This window comes from Apodemus sylvaticus, chromosome 1 (genome assembly GCF_947179515.1).
Source record: "Apodemus sylvaticus chromosome 1, mApoSyl1.1, whole genome shotgun sequence".
Taxonomy (NCBI): domain Eukaryota; kingdom Metazoa; phylum Chordata; class Mammalia; order Rodentia; family Muridae; genus Apodemus; species Apodemus sylvaticus.
In genome coordinates, this window is record NC_067472.1 from 87257652 (window position 1) to 87280193 (window position 22542).

Genomic DNA, 22542 nt, shown 5'->3' on the forward strand with positions numbered 1-22542 from the left:
TTAACGATCACATTTTTTTTTTTATTATGAACCATTATTATTAGCACCAGTTTCTAAACCTTTGCCAGGTCTGGGAAGAGAGTCGTCAAGACCCCACCATGCAGACATGTACTCTTAAAGATAAAAATGCAACATTCCCAGGACATCTCTTCCCAGATGTTTGTGGAACAATTTCAACATTTTAACAGTTTTAATAGGAAAATTGGAAGTATTTTGTTTTGGAAGGAAAATCGGCAGTCCAGGCGGGAAATAAAGCATGCCCTCTCTCCTTGAGCTGCTTGCACCGTGGACCAGACTCCTCTGCCTCAGGCTTGGATTCCACTCCTGGGAAGCTCCGGAGGCCAACTGTCATGGAGGCGGTCTCATTTCTGTTTATCGTCTGTCCCCTTTGACTGGCATCTGGTTTCCATGACACACAAGAGCGATCAGGCTATGGGATTCTCTTCCTGCACTGACCGCCTCAATCGCAGGTCTAGGTTGAATACAGAAAGGGAAGTTAATGTAGAAACACAATTCCCAGCTTAAGGGCTTCCCTCAGAGCGGTCAGGAAGACTCCAGCCTGCCTTCTCACCTCCTTTTTTAGTTTCTAGACTCTCCCTTTGACCTCCCATCATTGGCTGTTGTCAGTAAATACTGTTTAAAAAATAAGTGCAGGATTGGAGGGGCGGCTCAGTGGAAAGTGTGCTTGTTGTACCATTATGAGGACAAGAGTTTGGATCCCAGAACCCATGTACCAAGCCAGGTATTCCACATGCGCCTATATACCCAGATATCACAGGGAGGGACAAAGACAGGGGGTTCACTGGAGCTTGCTGGCTCCTAGCCTAACTAAAGAAAATGCAAGTTTTAGCTTCAGAGAAAGAACCTGTCAAAAAGGAACAAGCAGAGAGTGATAGTGGGTGCTCAACTCCCTCTTCTGGTCTCCTTGCACATGCGTGCACACAAACATGCACACACAAAAATACATAACTAGTCTAAAAATGAGCAGGCTTGTTTGCCTCCCCAGTGACCTCCCTGGTGACAGACCCTGACTTGGGACCCTGAGCTGCTTGTTCTCAGTCCCTGTGATGTGTATGGTTGTATCAGCCGCACAGTAGATGAGGCGTGTGACTTGGGTATGGCTATAGGTACCGTCTCATTTTTGTAGCCAGAGCAATGGGTTTGTAGATGAACACATCAGACTGAATGAAACTAAGGAAGTTTCTAAATTCCCTGACTCTTTCCCACCAGATTGACCCTGAAAAGCTATGAGGTGTTAGCGATGCTATTTTGCAATCATTACAAAGCGGCTTTTGTGTAAAGAGCTAACATGTGACCTGAACAGACAGGAACAGAGTTCTAATGACACCGTGAGCTTCTGCGTTAGGCCAGAACAAAAGCAAAATCATCTGAGGTCAGGCTTGCAGCTGAAGAGCAACAGCCCACCCTCCGCCTTGGGCTCTGTCACTGGGTCTCTCTCTGTCTGTGGCAGTTCTGGTACTCACCAGGGGCAGCACCAAGTTCCTCCAAATGCAAAGGGCTTTGTTGCTGAAAATAAAGAAAACAGACAGCCATGTCACTGGAGGGGGAATGCCAACATTAAGTTTGTTGCTCAGATGGTACAATCTGCGAGCCTCCCATTATCTTAAAACGAAGGCGTTATGGTTGAGACAAAGCGTCAACCACAGAAATATCCAATATGTTTAGATTTTAGCAGCAGATACTGCATATATTCCATGGATGCTTACTGAGCACTTGTGACATGCCAGATAATATATTAGAACCTGGGGCCATTTGAGATGGGCAATGCTGACAATATTAATTTACAATGATAGTAAATTATGTTCTCAACATTTTGAGTCGAGGAAAGATCACCTTTTACTGGTACATTCCAGGACACCAATAGAAATTGGCAAAAAAAATTTTTTTATAAGTTTGTTACAAGGATATCGATTAACAACAACATGTTATGGGGGCAGATGTACATGTCTGGGGTACATAAAGCACTTTAACAAACAGGTCTAGGAGTGTGTCTCAGACCACTTGCCTGGCATGCACAAGGCCCTGGTTTCTATTCACAGCACCACAGTTACAGTTTCAATACAATGTTTCACTCAATACTCATTTGAGTACTTGGAAAATCCCCAAATAACTCAAGTGTCCAAACATGCCCAGAATGCAACTATGTCCAAGATGCAGTGCCCAGGGAGGGGAAAGCTATAAAACCACTTGGATATCATACTATGATTATAAAAATTAGGAAAACCGTACTTTGATAGTCCATTCATTAAAGTCTGGGTAGACAAAGGCGTGATTGCTGATTGCCCAGGTAAAGATCAGGAAGAATGTGCACTAAGGGGCTAACTACTCAGCGGGATACTCTCGGTATTCCTGGGTGATTTAAAACAAGTGTGAACTCCACAAGAGCAGAACATTCTTCAGCTCACAGTGACCCATAACCTGGGCCATGCTGTGCAGGCATTAAGCAAACAATATATGTGTATGTGTATATATATTATACACACACACACACACACACACACACAAAGGATAGAACAGGAGCTAGCCTGGGCTATACAGCAAGAGGGCTAGCCTGGGCTATACATCAAGAGAGCCTGTTACATAGAAACAAACACACACCGCCGCCACCACCACCACCCAAGTTTGGTGTCTGCTGTCCAATACACTTGTCACAGGATGCAGGTGTGTGTACCCAGGGCAGCTTTGGCCTCACCTCCACCTCTCTCCTTTCCAGAATAAGCGCACTGGGGTTGGCTCTCTTCTCCATATCCTGTAGCTTGGTCAATTTTTCTATCAGGAACATCTTGTCTTTGCCCTCCTGCCAAGAAGGAAAAATGAAGAGTAAAGCATGGAAAACATGCTTGTGGAAGGTGAAGAAGGTATGAATAAAAAGGGGTCCACAAGCCGGAAGGAAATGACCACCATACTTCCTCTAATGAGAGAGGTTATTGGTGTTGGCTGAGATCTGTGATTCAACAGTTCAAAGAGAAACAGAGGGAACATTTCTTCTCCCAGGAAGCCGGAATCACTTACCTGTGAGTCCTAAAGCAGGAATGTATGAACTATTCCTCCTGTGTGGGGAGCCAGGTAAGCATATCTGTCTCCTCTATGCAGGCTGTGTCACCCCGGCTTCACACAGGCTCTGTCACCCCAACTTCTCCCCTGATTTTTTTTTTTAAAGATTTATTTATTTATTATATGTAAGTACACTGTAGCTGTCTTCAGACACACCAGAAGAGGGCATCAGATCTCATTACGGATGGTTGTGAGCCACCATGTGGTTGCTGGGATTTGAACTCAAGACCTTTGGAAGAGCAGTCAGTGCTCTTAACTCTGAGCCATCTCTCCAGCCCTCCCCTGATTTTAACATCCTGCTTGTAACAATTACCTCAACAACGTAACCGTGTAAATGCCGCTCACGCTAATATTCCTGTGGCCTCTGCTTCAAGACCACTTTCTACTTCCCTTCTTGCTTCTACCATCACCCACCAGACTTCCCCAGAAGAAAGGGCCACCCCAGGAGTGGTAATCTTTTGGGTGGTTGCTAAGGAGTGCAGCCTAACCTGCAGAAGCGGGCTTCTGGGGGCCAGTCTTGGAGGTGAGTCCTGCTTCTGCCTCTAGCCCAACTTCTCTGCCTCCCGATCTGCCAACACGTGAGGGCTCTCCGCCACATGCTCCTGCCATCATGAACTATGCCCTATCTTCCCTGCCATGGTAGACAGAAACTGTGAGCCAACATAAGTACTTCCTCCCCAGCTGCTTCTTGTTGAGTATTGTGTCATGGTGATGAGGGAGGTAGTCAACACATGAACATATACATGTCATTTTTGCAGGGATGAAATGACAGTATATAGGTGCCAGCGGCGGCTGAAGCCACAGCTCCATCAGTGACGTGCTCACAAGTGGGTTGCATCACTAGAACCTATCAAAAAGGACAATCACGGTGGCCTGTGCTTGCAATTCCCAAAGGGGAGGAAGTGAAGTCAGGCAGATCCCTAGACTAACTGACCAGCCTGCCTGACCTTCCTGGCAAGTTCCGGGCCAATGAGAGATCTTGTCTTTTTTTTTTTTTTTTTTTTTTTTTTTAAGATGTGGACAGAGTCTGAGGAATGACACTCAAGGTTGTCCTCTGGCCTTCCACACATGTGCACACACATACCTGTGTATCTGCACACACAAGTATATACATGCACACACATGATGGGTGACCTTCCACACATGTGCATACACATACCTGTGTACCTGCACACACAAGTACACACATGCACACACATGCTGGGTGATGAGGACGTGGAGATTCACCGTACTGTTTATTCTCTCTGTCTTGGAATATGTTTGGGGATTTCTATTATACTCTTGACAGATGAGCCAGAAGGAGGAAGGAGGTATTACAGGGAGAGGGGACAGGAGGACAGGGGGGACAGGGGAGTCTTACATTAATGATCTGTTCATGAAGAAGCCGGATCATGACCTTCCTCCCCTCTGTGATCTGCCAGTAAAGATAGGTGATGATTCTGGAAGAGAAGAAATGACAGACACTCTCAACAGTGCTTTGAGACTCTACATTTTAGCAGGGTACCGAAGGACTGGAATATTTGCTTGCAAATGGGTTTTGACTCAAGTGTGTCCCCAAGAAGTCAAAATGGGGTAGCAGGCTAAGTACTTTAGAGCAGTGCTTTTCAACCTGTGGGCCATGAGCTTTTGGGGGGTCAAACCCCTTTACACAGGGTTTACCTGAGACCATAAAAATACATATATTGACATAATGATTCATAACAGTAGCAACATTACAGCTATGGAGTGGCAGCAAAAATAATTGTATGGTTGGGGTCACCACAGCACGAGGAACTGTATTAAAGGGTAGTGGCACTAGCATTAGGAAGTTGAGACCCACTGTTTTAGAGCAGCATTTTCTCAAGCTGGCTGCACAGCTGGGATGGGGGAAATAAGCCTCACATCATGGCTGGCCCTTAGATAAGCAGGCTCACATTTTCTGGGCAGGGACCAGGCATCCACATTTTTAAAACACATAAAGTTTGAGTATGGTAGCTAAACTATGTGATTTTCACAGTGCTGTTCAAACTTGAAGTGATGTACATCGCTTGGAAGTTTTTTCTTTCTTTTTTTTTCTTCTTTTGCAAACACATATTCCACATATTTGGGTTTAGTAGAACTTGAGATTCTGCAGTGTGTGTGTGTGTGTGTGTGTGTGTGTGTGTGTGTGTGTTTGTGTGCGCGCGCATGAGAGAGAGAGAGAGAGAGAGAGAGAGAGAGAGAGAGAGAGAGAATGCGTGCATGGAAACCAGAGTTCAAAGTCCAGCATCCTGCTGTATTGCTCTCCACCCTAGTTTGTTCTTCAGACTCTCCTTGGAGAATGCACTCACCAACTGGTAGGGGGCTGGTCACTAAGCCTCGTAGATTCCGTCTCTGCTCCCCTAGTGTTACATTGTCATATGCAGCTTTTGGGGTCCTGATCTCAGGTCCACATGTGTAAGGGTAAATAGCTAATAAAGAGTACCACCCCGCCAAGCCTCTGCACCAAGTCCTGGTGAGTCCTGCTCAGGGCGACTCTCTCTCTCAGCTAGCTCTCACAGCATCCTAGCTGTGTTTTCTCTCCGCCATAGACTCTGTACATGGTGGGAGTCCCATGCTTCTGCCCAGCACCCACTCCTTCCAAGTATCCAGTAAAGCATGACTCTTAAACTTGAATAGTTAACCAAATATATTTATGTATAAGAAACTCCCAATTTCATAAAGCCAATTACAACGATAAGGTCTTACACCAATATTTCTAACCTCTCCAAAACACCAGAAATATATCTGAAGCCTTCTGGATTTCCGTGTCTCCTTCCCTGTTCTGTTCCTGAGGTCCACTGAGCCTCTCTCTCCCTTAGTTCCTCCTCCTCTCTCCCCTCCAATCACTGGCCTCTTACTGCCTCAGTGTAAATGGATAGGAAATATCTTGCAACACACATGCCCACACAGCCAGGACTTTACCACTGAGCCATTCCAACCCCCAGATTCTGTGTTTTTATCAAGCTTCTGGTGTAATGAACAGAAGGACTTCGTATTTGTGTCTGATTCCTATGCACAGCTTTAAACACTCTTAAGACATTCAGAGTGGTGAATGTTTTCTGAATTCACATCAGATGTTTGGTGACTCTGGGCCTTAAAGGCGGAGAATTAGTTATCACAAAGATAAGGCATGGTTGAAGAGCTGGACATAAGTTTAAACAAGAGGATTGCAAGTTCAAGGCCAGCCTAGGCCGCATAACATTCTGTCTAAAATAAGGCAATAGGTGGACTGCTTAGTCCTTGTCCCTTGTGACCTTATAGAGGAGGGAAATGTTGGAAACAGAATTAAACACCAGTAGCCAAAAATTGATAAGGAATACTTTCTAGGAAACGGCACGGATGCTCTCCCACATACTCTATAGGCTTCCTGAGTTGCAACCTTTATCATAAACTGGACATTTTAAATAGATAATTCCTGAGCTCTACTAGTCATTTTAGCAAAGTATTGGATAGGAGAAGAAGATTATGTGAACCTTCAAAGTCAAAGCCAGTCAGAACCATAGGTGACACTTGGGTCTTGAACCTGGCATCTAAACTGGGCTTTGCAAACTGAGCCCTTAACTTCTGAGGTTGATGCCATCTGGGTCCAGGATCAGAACTGACTGAGATAGTAGGCTAGATAGTGGGTGCCTATGGAATTGAAGGATCGCTCTGTGTAAGAAAACCTTCTCTCTGTCACACACATATTTGCTGTCAGAAAAACAAAGGGAGACAGCAGAAGGGCCAGGGAAGGAGAAGCCGGGCAGAGACAGCAGATCTGGAGGCCAGTTTATCATTCTAAAGTGTCAGTCACAGCTGCTGCTGCTGCTGCTGCGGTGTAGAGGAGGGGGCATCATGGAGAGCCAGGAGCCTCTGCCTCCACCATCAGGCTGTGCGGCACCAAGCCTGTATCGGCATCCAACCTATCACTGACATATTGCCCTTATCTGCAAAGCACAGGCATTGGTCTGCAATCCATGACCAGCTCTAACGGTCTGAGCCCTTGAGTCCTGTGTCTCTCCACAAAAAGCAACCCTGTCTCACGCCATGGGGCTAAGCTGCAGCAAGCTGGTCAACCAGTTCTTCCAAGCAGGAAAGTGAACCCAGTGAGTATGAGTCTTCATAAGAAGTCAGAAATGGATAGTTTTAAAAATTAAAATGCAGAAACCCTAAATGTCAACAAAGCCTGGGCCAGTTTTACATCTCATAACCTGCAAAGGAAATTTTCTGAAAATTCTCACACATCTTCATTCTTTTTAAAAATTTTATTTTGGCCAGGCAGTGGTAGTACACACCTCACCTTTAATCCCAGCACTTGGGAGGCAGAGGCAGGCAGATTTCTGAGTTCAAGGCCAGCCTGGTCTACAGAGTGAGTTCCAGGACAGCCAGGGCTAACACAGAGAAACTCTGTCTCGAAAAAACAAAAAAAAATTTATTTTGATATATATATTTTTTCTTCCCCAGTTCTGAGGATTAAACCTTGCACATGTTAGGCTCATGCCCTACCACTGAGCTATGTTCCCAGCAAAAGGGAGGAAGTAAGTATACTATCTTTGTAGAGCATACAAAAAAAGCTTAGATATGAAAATATTAAATGCAGCTGGAGAGATGGCTCAGCGGTTAAGAGCACTGGCTGCTTTTCCAGAGGTCCTGAATTCAAATCCCAGCAACCACGTGGTATCTCACAACCATCTGTAATCCGATGCCCTCTTCTGGTGAGTCTGAAGACAGCAACAGTGTACTCATAAATAAATAACTAAATAAATTATATTAAACATTAACATTTATTTAAATATTAAATATTTATATAATATGCTTATAAAATAAATATTTATGTAATAATATTTATTATATTAAAATTCAAATAAAAATATTCAATGACATTTTACAGAAAACTAGTCAAGGAAAAGTCGAGAAGGCCCGGCCTTACTACTCTGCTTGCTTTGCTTTTCATCCCAAATGAACATCCCTGGGACCCCTGTCATCTTGCCCTCCCCCCTCGCTTCCTGAGGAGCCCCACTTACAGCACAATGAGGGTGAGGATGAAGAAGAAGTGCACACTTCCAATGAGGTTCTGGTAGATCCAGACGACCCACAGGTAGCCAGGCCTGCGGCTCAGGGTGTCGATCCAGCTGTAGATGGATTGGATGAAGGAAGGCAGACCTCGGAACGGACCACAGTCTGCCGAAGGTTTCAGTCTGAAGACAAAACCAGAAAAGCACCTGCTGCCTGAGACTCAGATGCAGGAATCCACGGGTCCCTTCTGGGCTTGGGCTCTAGACACAGAAGGTCCTGCCTGCTCCCCCCACACTCTACTCCCATGGAAAGCGGTCTCACTCAGCCTTGCCTGGTGTTATGTGTCAACTGAGGACCAACTCTCAGAGCAGTGGTATCATCCACCACAGTGGCCAATCTGGACTCCAGGCAATGATCTAGCAGTATCTTGGGAGCAATCAGAGAGATTTTCTTGGTAGTGAGATTTAAGACCCACCAAGAGGGAAGCCTGTTAGCTATGGAAGCCACGTGTGACATTGTGTCCAGGTGCTGTCAGCTGTTACAAATGAGTAGAAACTGGAAGATTAAGGTGTGTGTGTGTGTGTGTGTGCAGATGGATCAGCAGTTAAGAGCACTGACTACTCTTACAGAGGTCCTGAGTTCAATTCCCAGCAACCACAGGGTAGCTCACAACCATCTGTAATGGGATCTGATGCCCTCTTCTGATGTGTCTGAAGAGAATGACAGTGTAAACACATACATGAAATAAATAAATAGATCTTTAAGAAAAGAAGAAGAGAGAGGGTGGGGAATAGATATGACAAAAGAAGTAAGGATTGGGACAGGGTAAATGACTGGGAGCTTCAGAACACTTGCTATTCAGGGTTCAGTTCCCAGCACCCAGCAAGTGTCTCCAAACCATCTATAGTAGTTCCAGGAAATCTGAAACCCTCTTTTGTTCTCTGCAGGCACTAGGGAAACACACGGTGCACATGCATACAATAAAGCTCACAGAGATAAACTGTGAACCTCAGAATGATGGATGGAAATGTGGGCCTCAGAAAGGAACGGGGCAAGGGACCAGCAGCAGCCTGGGGTGTCCAGGATGCTTAGAGTTGACCTCGGAGCTGACACCCAAGTGGGGAGAGCCCTTCGGAGAGAGGACTCTGACCATATGGAAAGGGGCTTGTTGGGCCCTAGAAATGGGGCAGGAGCTTTGGGGCTGCAGTGAGATGGTGCCTGAGGGAGGAGACGCCAGCTCAGCCAGGACCTCTGCCTCACTTCAGTCACGTTTCCCTCTCGCTGTGGAGGAAGTGGACTCTCCCAGTCTGGGAAGCTTGGAAATTTGGCAGAAATGAGGAAATAGTTCCTAAATATGGTGTAGGATGTACAGCATAAATCCAGGGAAGGATGTATTCCCCACCCCTCTTGGCCCTTAGTCCTCGGGCTACCCCAGGAACATGAGCTCTGTGTTAAGCCCAGTTTCTGTCCTCATGTTTGCCATCTGAGAGTCTTACTGACACTGGGGAGACTTCTTTTCCCAGGGCGAGTCTAAGAAGCATGACTTCTTATATATATATATATATATATATATATATATATATATATATATATATATGCATATATATTGATGTTTACATTACAATAAATTAAACTGGGCAAATTTTAATTTTCTGTAATTTCTGAGTGTGCCTGTCTGTGACTTTTTTTTTAAGTTTTAATTTTTTTTTTATTTTTTAAGATTTATTTTATTCATATGAGTACACTGTTGCTGTTTCAGACACACCAGAAGAGGGCATCAGATCCTGTAACAGATGGCTGTGAGCCACCATGTGGTTGCTGGGAAGTGAACTCAGGACCTCTGGATGAGCAGTCGGAGCTCTTAACCACTGAGCCATCTCTCCAGCCCAGAAGCATGACTTCTTATGCAGACAAGTACCCCAAACATAGCGGGCAGTGCAGGGCAGCTTTTAACAGGCTTTCATGTTTGGAGCATGTCCCCAGGCTACAGTTACCCCATGGTCAGGGTCTCAATGACCCATAAGCCCCCAAGGCTGTAGAACCTTCTAAAAAGATCCAAAGTGGCCATCCCTGCCTCATCTGTTCCTTTCCCTAGAAAGCACAGTAAGGGCTCCCTGACCCTCAGCCCGCCTCCCTCCTGACTACCCTGTCTGCCTTTCCCTCACGGGGCCCTGCACAACATGGACAACCTTCTGTTCTTGGGAACTGTGATTAACAAACTATGATTTCAGTGGCAACTAACTGTCTTCATAGCTAGATGATAAAACCCACGTTTAAAAACAGACATCTACCCACCCCATCACTGAAACTGTAGGCAGGCCACAGTCCCTACCTCCAGATGGTGATAGCCAGGGTGCACAGCACGCCCGCAAAGGACGGGAAGAAGAGCAAGAAAATGAAGAAGGTTATCATCTGTGAGGCCCGCCAGGCCTTGCTTGGAGGCTGGAAGTTCATCATCAGGCTGACCTGAGGAGAGAAATGAAACTCCTTCCACCTATGGCCAACTGCAGCCCTTGGGACCCCCTCCAAGTGCCAATTCTTCCACCATCTACTTACAGCCGCCCGGTTTTGGGCTTCTGGAACCCTCCCCACAGCCCTTTCCCAGCTGGGATCTCCCCCACCCCCTGCCAGGTCATAAGTTACCAAAGGAAAGTAACTGGTCGTGACTTGGGTCCAACTCACATTTTTGACATAGAACATAATGAAGAGAGTGATCATCTGGATAAAAGGCAGCAGAGGGCAGAAGAAGATTCCAAGCCTGTGAGGAAAACAGGAGTGTCAGAGACATGGGGAAACACAAGGAAAACAGGGGGCAGAGGCAAGGGACAGAATCATGTCTCCCTAAAATTCATGTGTAAAGACCTAGCACACACACACACACACACACTGTCCCACAGTTCCTCATAACATGACTGGATTTAGAGGCAGAGTTGTTAAAACAGGAATTCCACTGGAATGGGGTAGGCTCTTGGTCACTGTCATAGGCTCTAACTCAGTATGAGTGATGTCCTTAAGAGAAGCAAGGAGGACTCAAACAGATGGAAAACTGTGAAGACACAAGGAAGGCGAGGCCAGCTGTAAGCTAGAAAGAGAGGCATGGGACAAATTCTGACCTCCTGGTCTTTGGAAGGAACCACTTGCCAACACTGTGACTATGGTATTTCGCCATGCTAAGTGTCCTTTTAGATGTGTGGTGTCATAGGAGACTAATGTAGAGGAGGATCATTTGAATAACAGCAGACCAGAGACATCCCACCATGCCTGCTCCCTCCTCAGATCTGGGAAGGCTTTGCAGAGAGAAAGAGAGAACATCCCTCTACCCCACGGCAGAGCCACTAAACCATCAGAGGCCCTTCAACGTGCCCTAATGTAGTATGTCCCAAATGTGAGGTCATCCTTCCATGTGTGGCCCCCATCCTTTCCATGGTAGGTGAGAAAGCCTGCAGGGACTAGACAATAAAGTGCACTGAGTTACAGGTCAGAAAGTCTTTCCAACTCTCTTGCAGCATTCCCAAGGAAGCTTGGTGCCAGGACGGCTTTAATGCCCAACAGCTGCCAACCCCCACACTTTAAAATGTTTTAATTTTTATCTGTGTGTATAAAATATGTGTGTGCAATGGTGCACACATATGTGTGCTCAAAGGACATTGGGTGTCCTTCCTCATCACTCTTCATCTTACTCTTTTGAGATGGGAGGAGGGGGGTTCCCACCAAACATGCACCTAGGTTGGTGGCCAGCAATATCCCTAACAATCTGCCTGTCTCCTTGCAACACAGTGCTGAGTTGTAGTGGCATGTGTGGCCCATAACGGCTTACATGTGGGTGCTGAGATGTGAACTCAGGTCCAAAAGCATTCTTACTTTTCCACCCACTGGAACACCTCCTCCACCTACACACTTATAAAGAACAGTCTTTAAATTGACATTCTCAGAAGACAGAAACATATAGTCAGAGTCTAAGGACTGACTGGGACAATGGTGCTTCAATTTTTCCAATACCTTATGATTTACATAATCTGGCACTAGTTTTTCATTTATGATAATAAAGTAAACATGATTTAAAATATATTTGAGTGGTTTCTCGACCTGCGTGGGTATTTGAATGAAACACATATGGAAAGACTCAAAGCTAATATGGAGGGGGACATTCAAGGAAAGGGAGGAAGAAAGCAGCAGGGATGGAAAGGGGAAAGGAGATTAATGAAACAAGAAAGGTTAAACATGATAAGGCATGGGAGGGCAAGGGAGAGGCAGGAGTACAGACAGCAATAACTAAAATAAAGATCTTCTGAACAAGTCTTATGAAAGGCAACTACTGCAGAAGCCTCTATGCTATGAGCATACACATGTATAAAAAAGAGTTGAAGTGCAGTTACCTTGTAATGAGGTGACAATGCCTCTATTAGACACCACAGAACAACAAATAACGCCCCTCCCATGCTAGGAATGGGTTGTCTCTATTGGAGTAGTCTTGACCAGTTGGGTCCCATAGACACCCCCCAATATTACAGGTTATTGCCAACTCTCTTGGTCATTTTCCAGGGATTGATGGTAAGATCCTATTGCTGAAGACATCACGGAACATGGAGAAATCGAGCTGGTGCTCATCTGGAAGCTTTATGCTTACTGCTAAATTTCTTAGTGCTAGAAGGTGCTATGCAGGCTCCTGAAGAAAAAAAGTAATCACTAGTTTCACCCAGTTGTGGGCTGTGGAAGCTGCAATAATGACTGGCCTGGCATATGTATATGCCCATTGGTGCAATAGTGGTACAACTGTTATAGAAGTAACCAACCACTCACTGCTTGGACTTAAGGTCTGCCCACACAGTGAAACTTATCCCTGGAACTTGCATTTGGAGCTAAGAGTAGGTGATTAGACAGATCATAGCTCCAACTACTATCACTCTGATAAATGGGCACAGTGTTAAGCTGAGTCTTAATGGTTTACTGTTATACCCCAAATCAGGGCATCTCTCAAATCTCAGTAAAGAAGCTTCCTTTAGCAGTTATGTTGATTAACAGAGACTCACAACTGGTCAAGGTGCAGAGAATAAGAGACTTCGGAGTGCTTAACCCTAAATGGGACATTTGTATCCCATCCTCTTCTTCCAAGGCTCATGGGAAATTGTGGTTAGATGTGTAGAAAGACTGTAAAAGCCAAAGATAATGGATGACCACAATGAAATAGTGGTTTTTGGACACATGTGAATTCACAGTAGTTGTGACAACATGCACAAGACCTGAACAAGCTCAAGCCAGACAAAATCTCAAACTGGAGAAGGGAAGTGGGCACAAAATCCCACTCTTAGCTAGGAGGAGCTAGTGGAAATGGATATCTACCAGGAGATGGAGAGTCAACTTGCTTTTAAGGGTGTGGCCCCTCCTAGGTCTAACAGGCTCCAGTGGTTGGTCACACATGCACATGTATATAGGCAGTCTTAATAGGACTTAGAAGAAATAAGGACACAAAGTTGGGTAAGGTATTAAATGGGGGTTGAATCTGGAGGGGGTGGGGGGAGTGGGGGGTATGGCAGGAAGGTGAATTATCAAGATATATGAAATTCTCAAAGAATTAATACAACTTTTATATATTTTGTGTATTTGAGTAAATATTTTATGGAATTGAGTAAAAGGCATCAAAGAACTTAAAAGAAAATATTAAGTAGATGATGGTTTGGGTGATGTGTAGACAAGCTGGTAGATTGGCGGTGCTGTGCAGGGGCAGAGACTGGGAAAGTTGTTTCCCTTACCTCATGCATCATGCCCAGCACACTCTCCTTGGTTATCACACTGTTTTCTTTAAAAACTCATCATTAAAGACAATTTTCACAGTTGTGGATATAGCTTAGAAGTAGAGCCCTTGCCTAGCAAGCACAAGGCCCTGGGCTTGAACTCGGTAGAGAGAGAGAAAAAAATGGGAGGTGGGATGGGGAGGATATCCTAAAATCTAAAAAGGCTAACTCTGTGATTTGCATGGAGAAAGGAAAAAATACAATTTTTCAACTGTGCTTATCAATAGGCAGCTAAAAAAATTCCAGAAAGTAGAACGGTTGAGTTCATGCATGGTGGCACACATCTTTAATCCCAGCACTTGGGAGGCAGAGATTTTTGTGAGTTCAACAAGTTCATCCTGGTCTACATAGTGAGTTCCAGGTCAGCCAGGCTACAAAATGAGACACTGTCTCAATCAATCAATGAATCAATCAATCAGTCAGTCAGTCAGTCAGTCAGTCAGTCAACCAGTCAATCAATCACATCAATCAATCATACTGGCCAGTGTGTGTGTGTATGCATGTGTGTGTGCATGTGTGTGTGTACATGGTTGTATGTACAAGCTTGTGTGTTTGTGTGTTTGTTGAGGGTGTAGCCATGTGTGGACATAGGGCATAACATGTAGAGATCAGAGGTCAACTTCAGGCCTTGTCCTCAGTCATCCTCTATTTTCTTTAGAGGTAAGATTTCTCATCTGGTTATTTTTAAATGTAACACTCCTTGCTTGCCACTTGCATTTCTTTTTGGGGTGTCCTCAAATGGTTGACAGTTGGAGAGCTCAGGCTTAGGATTTCAAGGCTGGTCCAAGGTAAACACTCCTTAAATGGTTCTATGTTCTTTTTACCCAGGTTGGGAAATTTACCACCATTCTTTTTTTTTTTTTTCAGTAGAGTTTTTCTTTTAAATCTGTTATTCCAGGAACCATCAGCTCCATCAGTATAGGCTCCTTCCCTTCCTCTCCCTCTTCTGACAGAGCAGGCTGGCACCTCACATGAACTTAGGTACCTTTCTTTTTGAAATCTTTTTTTTTCTTTTTCTTTTTCTTTTTTTTTTGGATTTGGTTTTTTCAAGACAGGGTTTCTCTGTATAGCCCTGGCTGTCCTGGAACTCACTCAGTAGACCAATCTGGCATCGAACTCAGAAATCCTCCTGCCTCTGCCTCTCAGAAAGCTGGGATTACAGGAGTGTGTCACCACCGCCCGGCTCTTTTTGAATTCTTTCTTTCCTTCTCTTACATTTTTCTTTATCCATTTTAAGAAATTATTTCTTCTCTCAGAGTGCTTAAACATACAAAGAACCCTACCCTTGTTTTTTTTGTTTTTTGTTTTTTTTTTTTTGACAACAATGCCAGCTGCATGTTGGGTAACCTTTAGGTGCTTTCGGTTTTACTGTGATAACATTTATGGGGTATTCTCTTTTGAAGAGTACATCATGAGTAGTTTTAATTGTCAACTTGACATAGCCTGGACTCATCTGATAGGCAAGCCTGAAAGTTCAGCCCATGGGTATGTCTGTGTGGGATTGTCTTGATTGGTAATTGATGCAGGAGGGTTCAGCCCTCTGTAGATGAGACCATCCTTAGGCAGGTGGGCTATGTTGATCCTTAACAACAATCTATGTGTCCTTAATAGACAAACATTTATCTGTATAGCCACAGGTAAGTGTAGTTTTTGCCCTTCTTCAAAGAAACTTTTCTTTGCAACTTATGGAGATTGCTACAGAAAAATCACAACCAATCAAACTGCAGAGTCATAGAGTCCAGCCCCAATAGATATGTCTACAAAACACTCCCATACCTAAGGCTCAGGCTGAATTACATGGAGCTGGGGTCACAGCGTAATTGGTAAAGTGCTCATCTGGTAAGTAAGTAAGTGAGTGAGTGAGTAAATAAATAAGTAAATTAAGTAAGTAAGTAAGTAAGTAAGTAAGTAAGTATGAGTTCGAGCCCTAGAACCTATATTTAAAAAGCCAAGCATGGCAGCATGGGATATAATGCTAGACCTGAATAGGCAGAGAGGAGGGCCCCCAAGATTTCTCTCGAAAGCCTATCCCTACTGGGTGAGTTCCAGTGAAAGACCCTATCTAAAAAAAAAATTTTTTTTAAAGGGTGGACCATTTGTGAGGCACAACAAGATTTTTCTCTGGTCTCCACATGTATACACAAATACATGTATCTACACACATGAACAAGCTCACACTCATGTATACAAAAACACACACAGAGAGACACAGAGAAAGCATTTTAGGGAGAAACAACTGTTCAGCACTGTAGGGAGTAATCCAGAGTTTTATAAAAAGCATTGTGGCAGGGGTGGAAGGAGAGGGTATAATGGGGGAGGGTGTGATGGGGGAGGGTGTAATGGGGGAGGGTGTGATGGGGGAGGGTGTGATGGGGAAGGGTGTGATGGGGAAGGGTGTGATGGGGAGGGTGTGATGGGGAAGGGTGTGATGGGGAGGGTGTGATGGGGAGGGTGTGATGGGGGAGGGTGTGATGGGGAAGGGTGTGATGGGGAAGGGTGTGATGGGGAGGGTGTGATGGAGAGAGGGTGTGATGGGGAGGGTGTGATGGGGGAGGGTGTGATGGGGAGGGTGTGATGGGGAAGGGTGTAATGGGGGAGGGTGTGATGGGGAAGGGTGTAATGGGGGAGGGTGTGATAGGGAGGGTGTGATGGGGAAGGGTGCAAACAAACCAGGACTGTAACTGCCTATGGTTTGTAGGTCTCCAGGTTGCTTCCCTGCCCTAAGCTGACTCTCACCTGACATCATCAGGGTTCCCCGAAGGCAAAGAATAATCTAGAACACATGTTACATTCCCAGTTTTCAGACTAGCTGTGTTTGCTGTCACCTGTGTGGGTTTTTAAACAACAGCTCAGGGACCTAAAACCAAAACTCCCAAATCCACCCTCAGGTGGGAGGTGACTGAGGCACTCCACACTGCACTGCAAAACTTACCAGGTCAGAGTTTGTGCATAGATCAGTTCTAGAACATTCCTGGCAATGTCAAACTCCTGTAGGCTGAGACTGGTGATGAACTTCATTCCAATGAGCCTGTGAAAATGTACTGGGTTTAGCACTCAAGTGACAATTCAGAGACCTCCACCAACTGGGATAAACAGCATCAGGGACCCTCAATAGTTAAGACTGAAGCTGCAGGTCCCAGAGCAAATGCTGAAGCCCCCAGTCTAAGGCAAGTTCTCCAGTAGTGGAGATGACTGGGGAGGTGCAGGCCTAACACACACAGTCAGGTAGGGAACTACTGCAGTCAATGCAAACAACTCTAGAGGAAGTCACTGCCCTGTTTAGGTGGGCCGCCTGCTTTCTGGTTCATCCATTCTTTGCTTATTAGGGTTCTTTTTTTGTTTTTGTTTTTGTTTCCCCATGAAGCAGATAAACTGAGCACTTTTTGGTGCTAAGGACGGGACCTGGGGCCTTGCATCTGCTAAGTTAAGATTGAAGCTGCAGAGGTCTGCACCTCTGCTAAGCATGCACCCTGCCACTGAGCCACCTAAGCCACGGGTATAGACAGGCACTGTTCTGGAGCCAGCAGTGGTCTATGTTCTGCAATCAAGAAAACAAGCTCACTGCATACTTTGGGGGAACTTGATGCTTTTCTTTCTTGTTTTCTTAAATAATATTTTTGTTAAATCTTTGAGACTATCACACACTGCATTTTGATCATATTTACCCTCCCCTCCTCCCATATCCATCCTTCCCACCATCACCTTCCTACCCACCCAGCTCTGAACTCTCCTCTCTTGATGTCAAGTCCAGCTTGTGTTACCCAACTGATTTTGGAAATGGGACCTGCCCTGCCCTGCCCTGGCACATGGCTGACTTAACAGGGTCCACATTTTTTTTTCTTTTTTGGTTTTGGTTTTAGTTTGGGTTTGGGTTTTTTGAGACAAGGTTTCCCTGTGTAGGCCTGGCTGTCTTGTAACTATCTCTGTAGACCAATCTGCCCTCAGACTCACAGAGATCTATCTGCCTGGGCCTCTTGAGTGCAGGGATTAAAGGTGTGTGCCACCACTGCCTGGCTCACATCATTCTTCAATGACAAGTTCTTTTCTCTTACTATGTTTTAAATCTTTGCTCATGTGTCTGATAGGCGTATGTGTGTATTTACACATTTATGTGGGTGCATATAGAAATCACAGGACCAAGCCCTCATATTCTACCTTGTTTGAGATAGATCTTTTTATGAGTAGTTTGTAGGGGGCGCTACTCCTGTCTCCCGTTGGGAGCACTGGGATTATACATGTGCTACCACAACTGGCTTTATGTGGGTTCTGGGGACTCCAACTCAAGTCCTCATGCTTGTATGATGTATTTCACTCACTGAGTCATCTCTTCAGCCAGATTTCATTACACAGGGGAGTTTCCATGTCCCCCTCCAAATCTGTTAAATAACAAAAATGCTTTTCCCCTTTACGTTCAGGCTCTGGACAGAAGTGGAAATAGAAGCCAGTTTGTAATAAAAGCCAAATCTTCAGCTTTCCCACAGAGAAAACCTGACATTAGATCATGGCATCTCACTCTAGAGAAACTGGAGGAAACACAGGAGTGTCCAGGACTGGGGTGTCACTCAGTAGGAAAGAATTTACAAGTCTCAGACCTTGGGGGACAGCCTCAGGAAAAGCAACACCTAGAAAGAAGAGAGGTGCGCACATCAAATTACTGCAACATGAAGGAATAAAACTGAAGCAGAAGCCACACAGGACTCAGGTGTGGCTTGGTAGTGGAGTGCCCACTTAGCACTTTGAGGCCTTGTGTGTCTCTCCACCTGAGCACTGAAAAAATAAATAAATAAATAAATAAATAAAAAAGAACCATATCTGGCCAATGGTCACAGTACTTCACTCCTGTACATCGACCTAAAATAAACACCAGTGGCTTAATTATCTTAAAACAATGAGCTAGGTATGTCCAGCATGGTCTGCTACATAAAAGCATTGTCTACAAGGATCCTACTAACCTTAAACAAGGATCCGTATGCTCTGTGCAGCAAAACCACAAGAACTGCATTTTTGGAGATTATAGAATATGATATAGTATGCACATGTATGGCAATGTGTATGTAGAGAAATCTGGGAGGGAAGTCAGTCTAGCTGGGTGTGGTGGTACACACCTGTAATTCCAGCACTTGACACTGAGGCAGGAGGTTTGCTAGGAGTCCAAGGCTGGCCTGTGCTATGTAGCAAGTCTCTGTTTCAAACAACAACACCCACGAATATGGAGGAATACACACTGGAATATTAAAATCACCTACAGCAGATAAAGATTTTAGCATGGGCTGGAGAGTAGCCAGCTATTGAGTATTGGCTGCTATTGTGGAAGATCTAAGTTGAGCCCCTGGGACTCTCTCTGAGTGGCTCACAACTGCCAGTTAACCCCAGTTTTGGGGACTTTAACATCTTCTTTGGGTATATATACATAAACAATGAACAAATTAAAAAATGTTCAACAATAATACACATGTAGTTGGAGATCCAGCTCAGTGGTCCAGTGACTGCCTGGCTTTTGGAAGCCCTAATTTCTAGTCCAACATCACAGACAAAAGACAAAGGGATAGACAGATTCCTAGTGGCTCCATGCATTTTATTTCTGGAATTTTTGTCCAAAGAGAAAATTGGTCAGGGTCAACTTAAACCTAGTGAATTGTTAAGTTGAAGTGGAATGTAGTTAAATCAGAAGAGAACAATGACCTGAAGGACAATGGGCATATTAGACACACACAGCAGGCATGGCACACACACTCACACACACACACACACACACACACACAAAACCCCTGCCCCAGGCACTTTCTGTTCGGCCAGGAATCAGGTTCTGGTTACAGTGCTACTCACAACTGACTAACGTTTACCTCCTCAGAAACTCCCCCAGTAAGGAATCAGCCAAGGAGAACACAAAGTCCATGAGAAGGAGCCGGTAGATGTCCTGGCCAATGAGGGTCTCCCAGCACTGAAAGGCAGACATGAATCAGGATCAGGGCTGGTGGCCCAGATCAGAGTTCATGGGAATTCGATTTGACCGCACCCAGAAAAGGAGACTTAATCTGCAAAAACACCCGTGTGTGTGTGTGTGTGTGTGTGTGTGTGTGTGTGTGTGTATTCTCTGTACTTCCCTCCCCACTAAAGCTAAGCATTTTCTTCAGGAAAGTAAGAAGCACAGAGGGGTAAGAATGTCCCCCCTCTTTCTGCTTATTGACTTCTTCCTTGTATAAAAATATGGAACTTGCAAGTAATGAAAATGTTATTTTTAAAAGTGACTAGAGGTTTTCACAAGTTGGTGTGAGCTGGTAAACAGAAACCTCTACAGGAAGTCGGAACTATGAGAGGACATATCAGCATCTTCCATATCTAGCTGAAGGATAAGGAAGCTTTCCATATTTAGCCTAAGGATTCCTGGATGGATGGATGGATGGATGGGTGGGTGGATGGATGAGTAGAAGAATGGATAGATGGTAGATGAAGGGGGAAATGTGGGTAGATGGATGGATGGGAACATGACTGGATAAATGAATGCATGGAAAGATATGTGGATAGGTGGATGGATGAATGGATGGATGGATGGATGGATGGATGGATGGATGAATACTGAGTGATTAGATGATAGCTGAATAAGTGGATCACTGGGTTAACGAGTGGAGGGATGGATACATAAATAAATGAACAGATGGATGGAAGAGTGAATGGGTAGACAGAATCACAATATTATATTTTCTCAAACATCCTAACTTGAAAAGCTGGTTTTGAACATCTGTGATGAGTAGAATTAGCTAAAAATACTATGCTATACACATAATTTGAGTCTAGACATAGCAACATTTTTTGGCCATTGTAGGCCCTCAGGGACCAGCATGCCCTAGCACTGGAAGTAAAGTCAGAGAAATAGATCTCTTACTCTTTGTCACAACCTAGAAACTCTGTATGATACAGAAGAGTTTATTTGTTTTGCTTTTTTTTTTGTATTTTGTTTTGTTTTGGTCACAGGAATCTAATGGTAGATGGAGAGCCATTCCAAGGAGAAAGCCTCTTGGAATCAACAGGGTTAGCTCTCTCTTGTGGCCACCATGTGAGGTGCAAGGCCCAGAAACCCATGGTCTGAGGCAGGAGCAGGAGAAAAGCCATGCTGAGTGTGTGAGAGGGATGTGACCATGCAGATGAGCTACATGTCTGTATCTCAGCAGAGCCCACGGTGTCTGGAGTATAGACAAAACTCCCCAAACCTCAAGAAGGGTCTTGTGCCCAACCTCAGGCTATTTAGAAAGATTAGCATAGAAATTTCAGTCTATTGTATGCCCACCAGTGGTTGGTCACAGTACTCGCACTACCCCTGATAGTGAGTAGTACCTGTCTTATAGATACTATTACTGAAGCTAAAGAGACTGAGTGTATTTGATTAGCATTTCAGCTTTTCCACAAAGCCCTCCTGCTTTATGCTGCCTCCCAGACCAACTTCTCTCTTCTTCCCAAAATGAAGTGTGGTGGCTGTCAGGAAGCTCAACGTTGCTTTGGTGATTGAAGGCCAAGAAACAAACTCAAGGCAAAATAGATCAACACATAAATCTCACCTCTTCACCAGACAGGGCCACGATGTTGAGCCAATAGTAACAAAGAATTCCAACAATGGAGATCTTCAGAAAGATGTTTCTAAATAACAGAAGAGAAGGTAGGTCTGGTCACCCTAGTTGGTCACCCTCATTGGTAGTCTCCTGTTCCATGTAGCCATTCTGTAGGACACACATTTCACCTACCTAGCTCCGCGGCTGGATATGGCCGTGAGTTTTAGAAGGTGAACTATGAGCAGATGGGCCATGTGTCAGTTCTAACCTTGAGCACTGCATGTTACTCAGAGCTTCCAGAACATACTGTCCTTCTTTGCAAGGGCAGTTGGCTCTAACTTAGATGTGCACTAATGCCTCAACCTAGTCCCTTGGTGATTAACACACACAACCCTCTCACTAGTCTACAATGTACCTGCAACACTGGCAAGAGGTGAACCTTTGGGGAGGATTAAAACTTAGTCTTAAAACTAAAACTTAGTCTGTTCTGACTAATACATTCTTCTGTTGACCCTGGAAATGAGTCAGTTTCTCTTCCATTACAGCCAATTATGGTAATAATAAATGTGCTAATATTTACTTATAGAATACTTACCCAAGATGCACTACTAAGGCCCTTAATGAATCATCTCCCTTAAACTTTATAACTCTATCACAGGTTCCAATCTTACCCAAACTTCAAGTATGACAGCGACCTCTAATATTTACTGCATGCCTAATGTATTAGGTACTTTTCTCATTGGTGTGACCAAATGCCTGGTAAGAAGCGAGTTAAAGAGGGTTTTGTTTTGTTTGTCTCACAGTTTGAGGGTAAAAGGAAGACATGGCAGCAGGAACATGAGCAGCCGGTCACACTGCACACACGGTCAGGAAGCGAAGACAGAAGGATCCTGCACTTATCTTATTCTTTGCTTTTCATTCAGTCTGGGATCCTAGCCCTCAGGATCAGGGGTGTCCACAGTTAGGGTGGGTCTTCCCACTTCCAATAACACAACCTAGAAATTCCCTCACAGGCATTCCCAAAGAAAGATCTGCCTGCTAAATGATTATAGATCCTGTCCAGTTGATAATCAATATTAGCCACCACACCTAAGAAAGTAGATCCCTGCCCTGTGGGAGAATTGAGAGGAATAATG

At 44.7% G+C, this 22542-nt stretch overlaps 1 protein-coding gene across 2 annotated transcripts in view; it reads right to left on the bottom strand.

The window, feature by feature from the left end:
• Positions 1-425: 425 nt before the first annotated feature.
• The window catches only part of Tmc5 (transmembrane channel like 5), a 50393-nt gene continuing 28276 nt past the window's right edge, over positions 426-22542 (bottom strand). For both annotated transcript variants that reach the window (XM_052200378.1, XM_052200387.1), the window contains 10 exons: positions 21416-21494; positions 19706-19803; positions 16795-16890; positions 10753-10828; positions 10403-10536; positions 8079-8252; positions 4436-4514; positions 2714-2818; positions 1485-1527; positions 426-472 (listed from right to left, as the gene is read on the bottom strand). In XM_052200378.1, the coding sequence (XP_052056338.1) occupies positions 426-472; positions 1485-1527; positions 2714-2818; positions 4436-4514; positions 8079-8252; positions 10403-10536; positions 10753-10828; positions 16795-16890; positions 19706-19803; positions 21416-21494 (931 nt within the window). The remainder of the gene's footprint in view (positions 473-1484; positions 1528-2713; positions 2819-4435; positions 4515-8078; positions 8253-10402; positions 10537-10752; positions 10829-16794; positions 16891-19705; positions 19804-21415; positions 21495-22542) is intronic.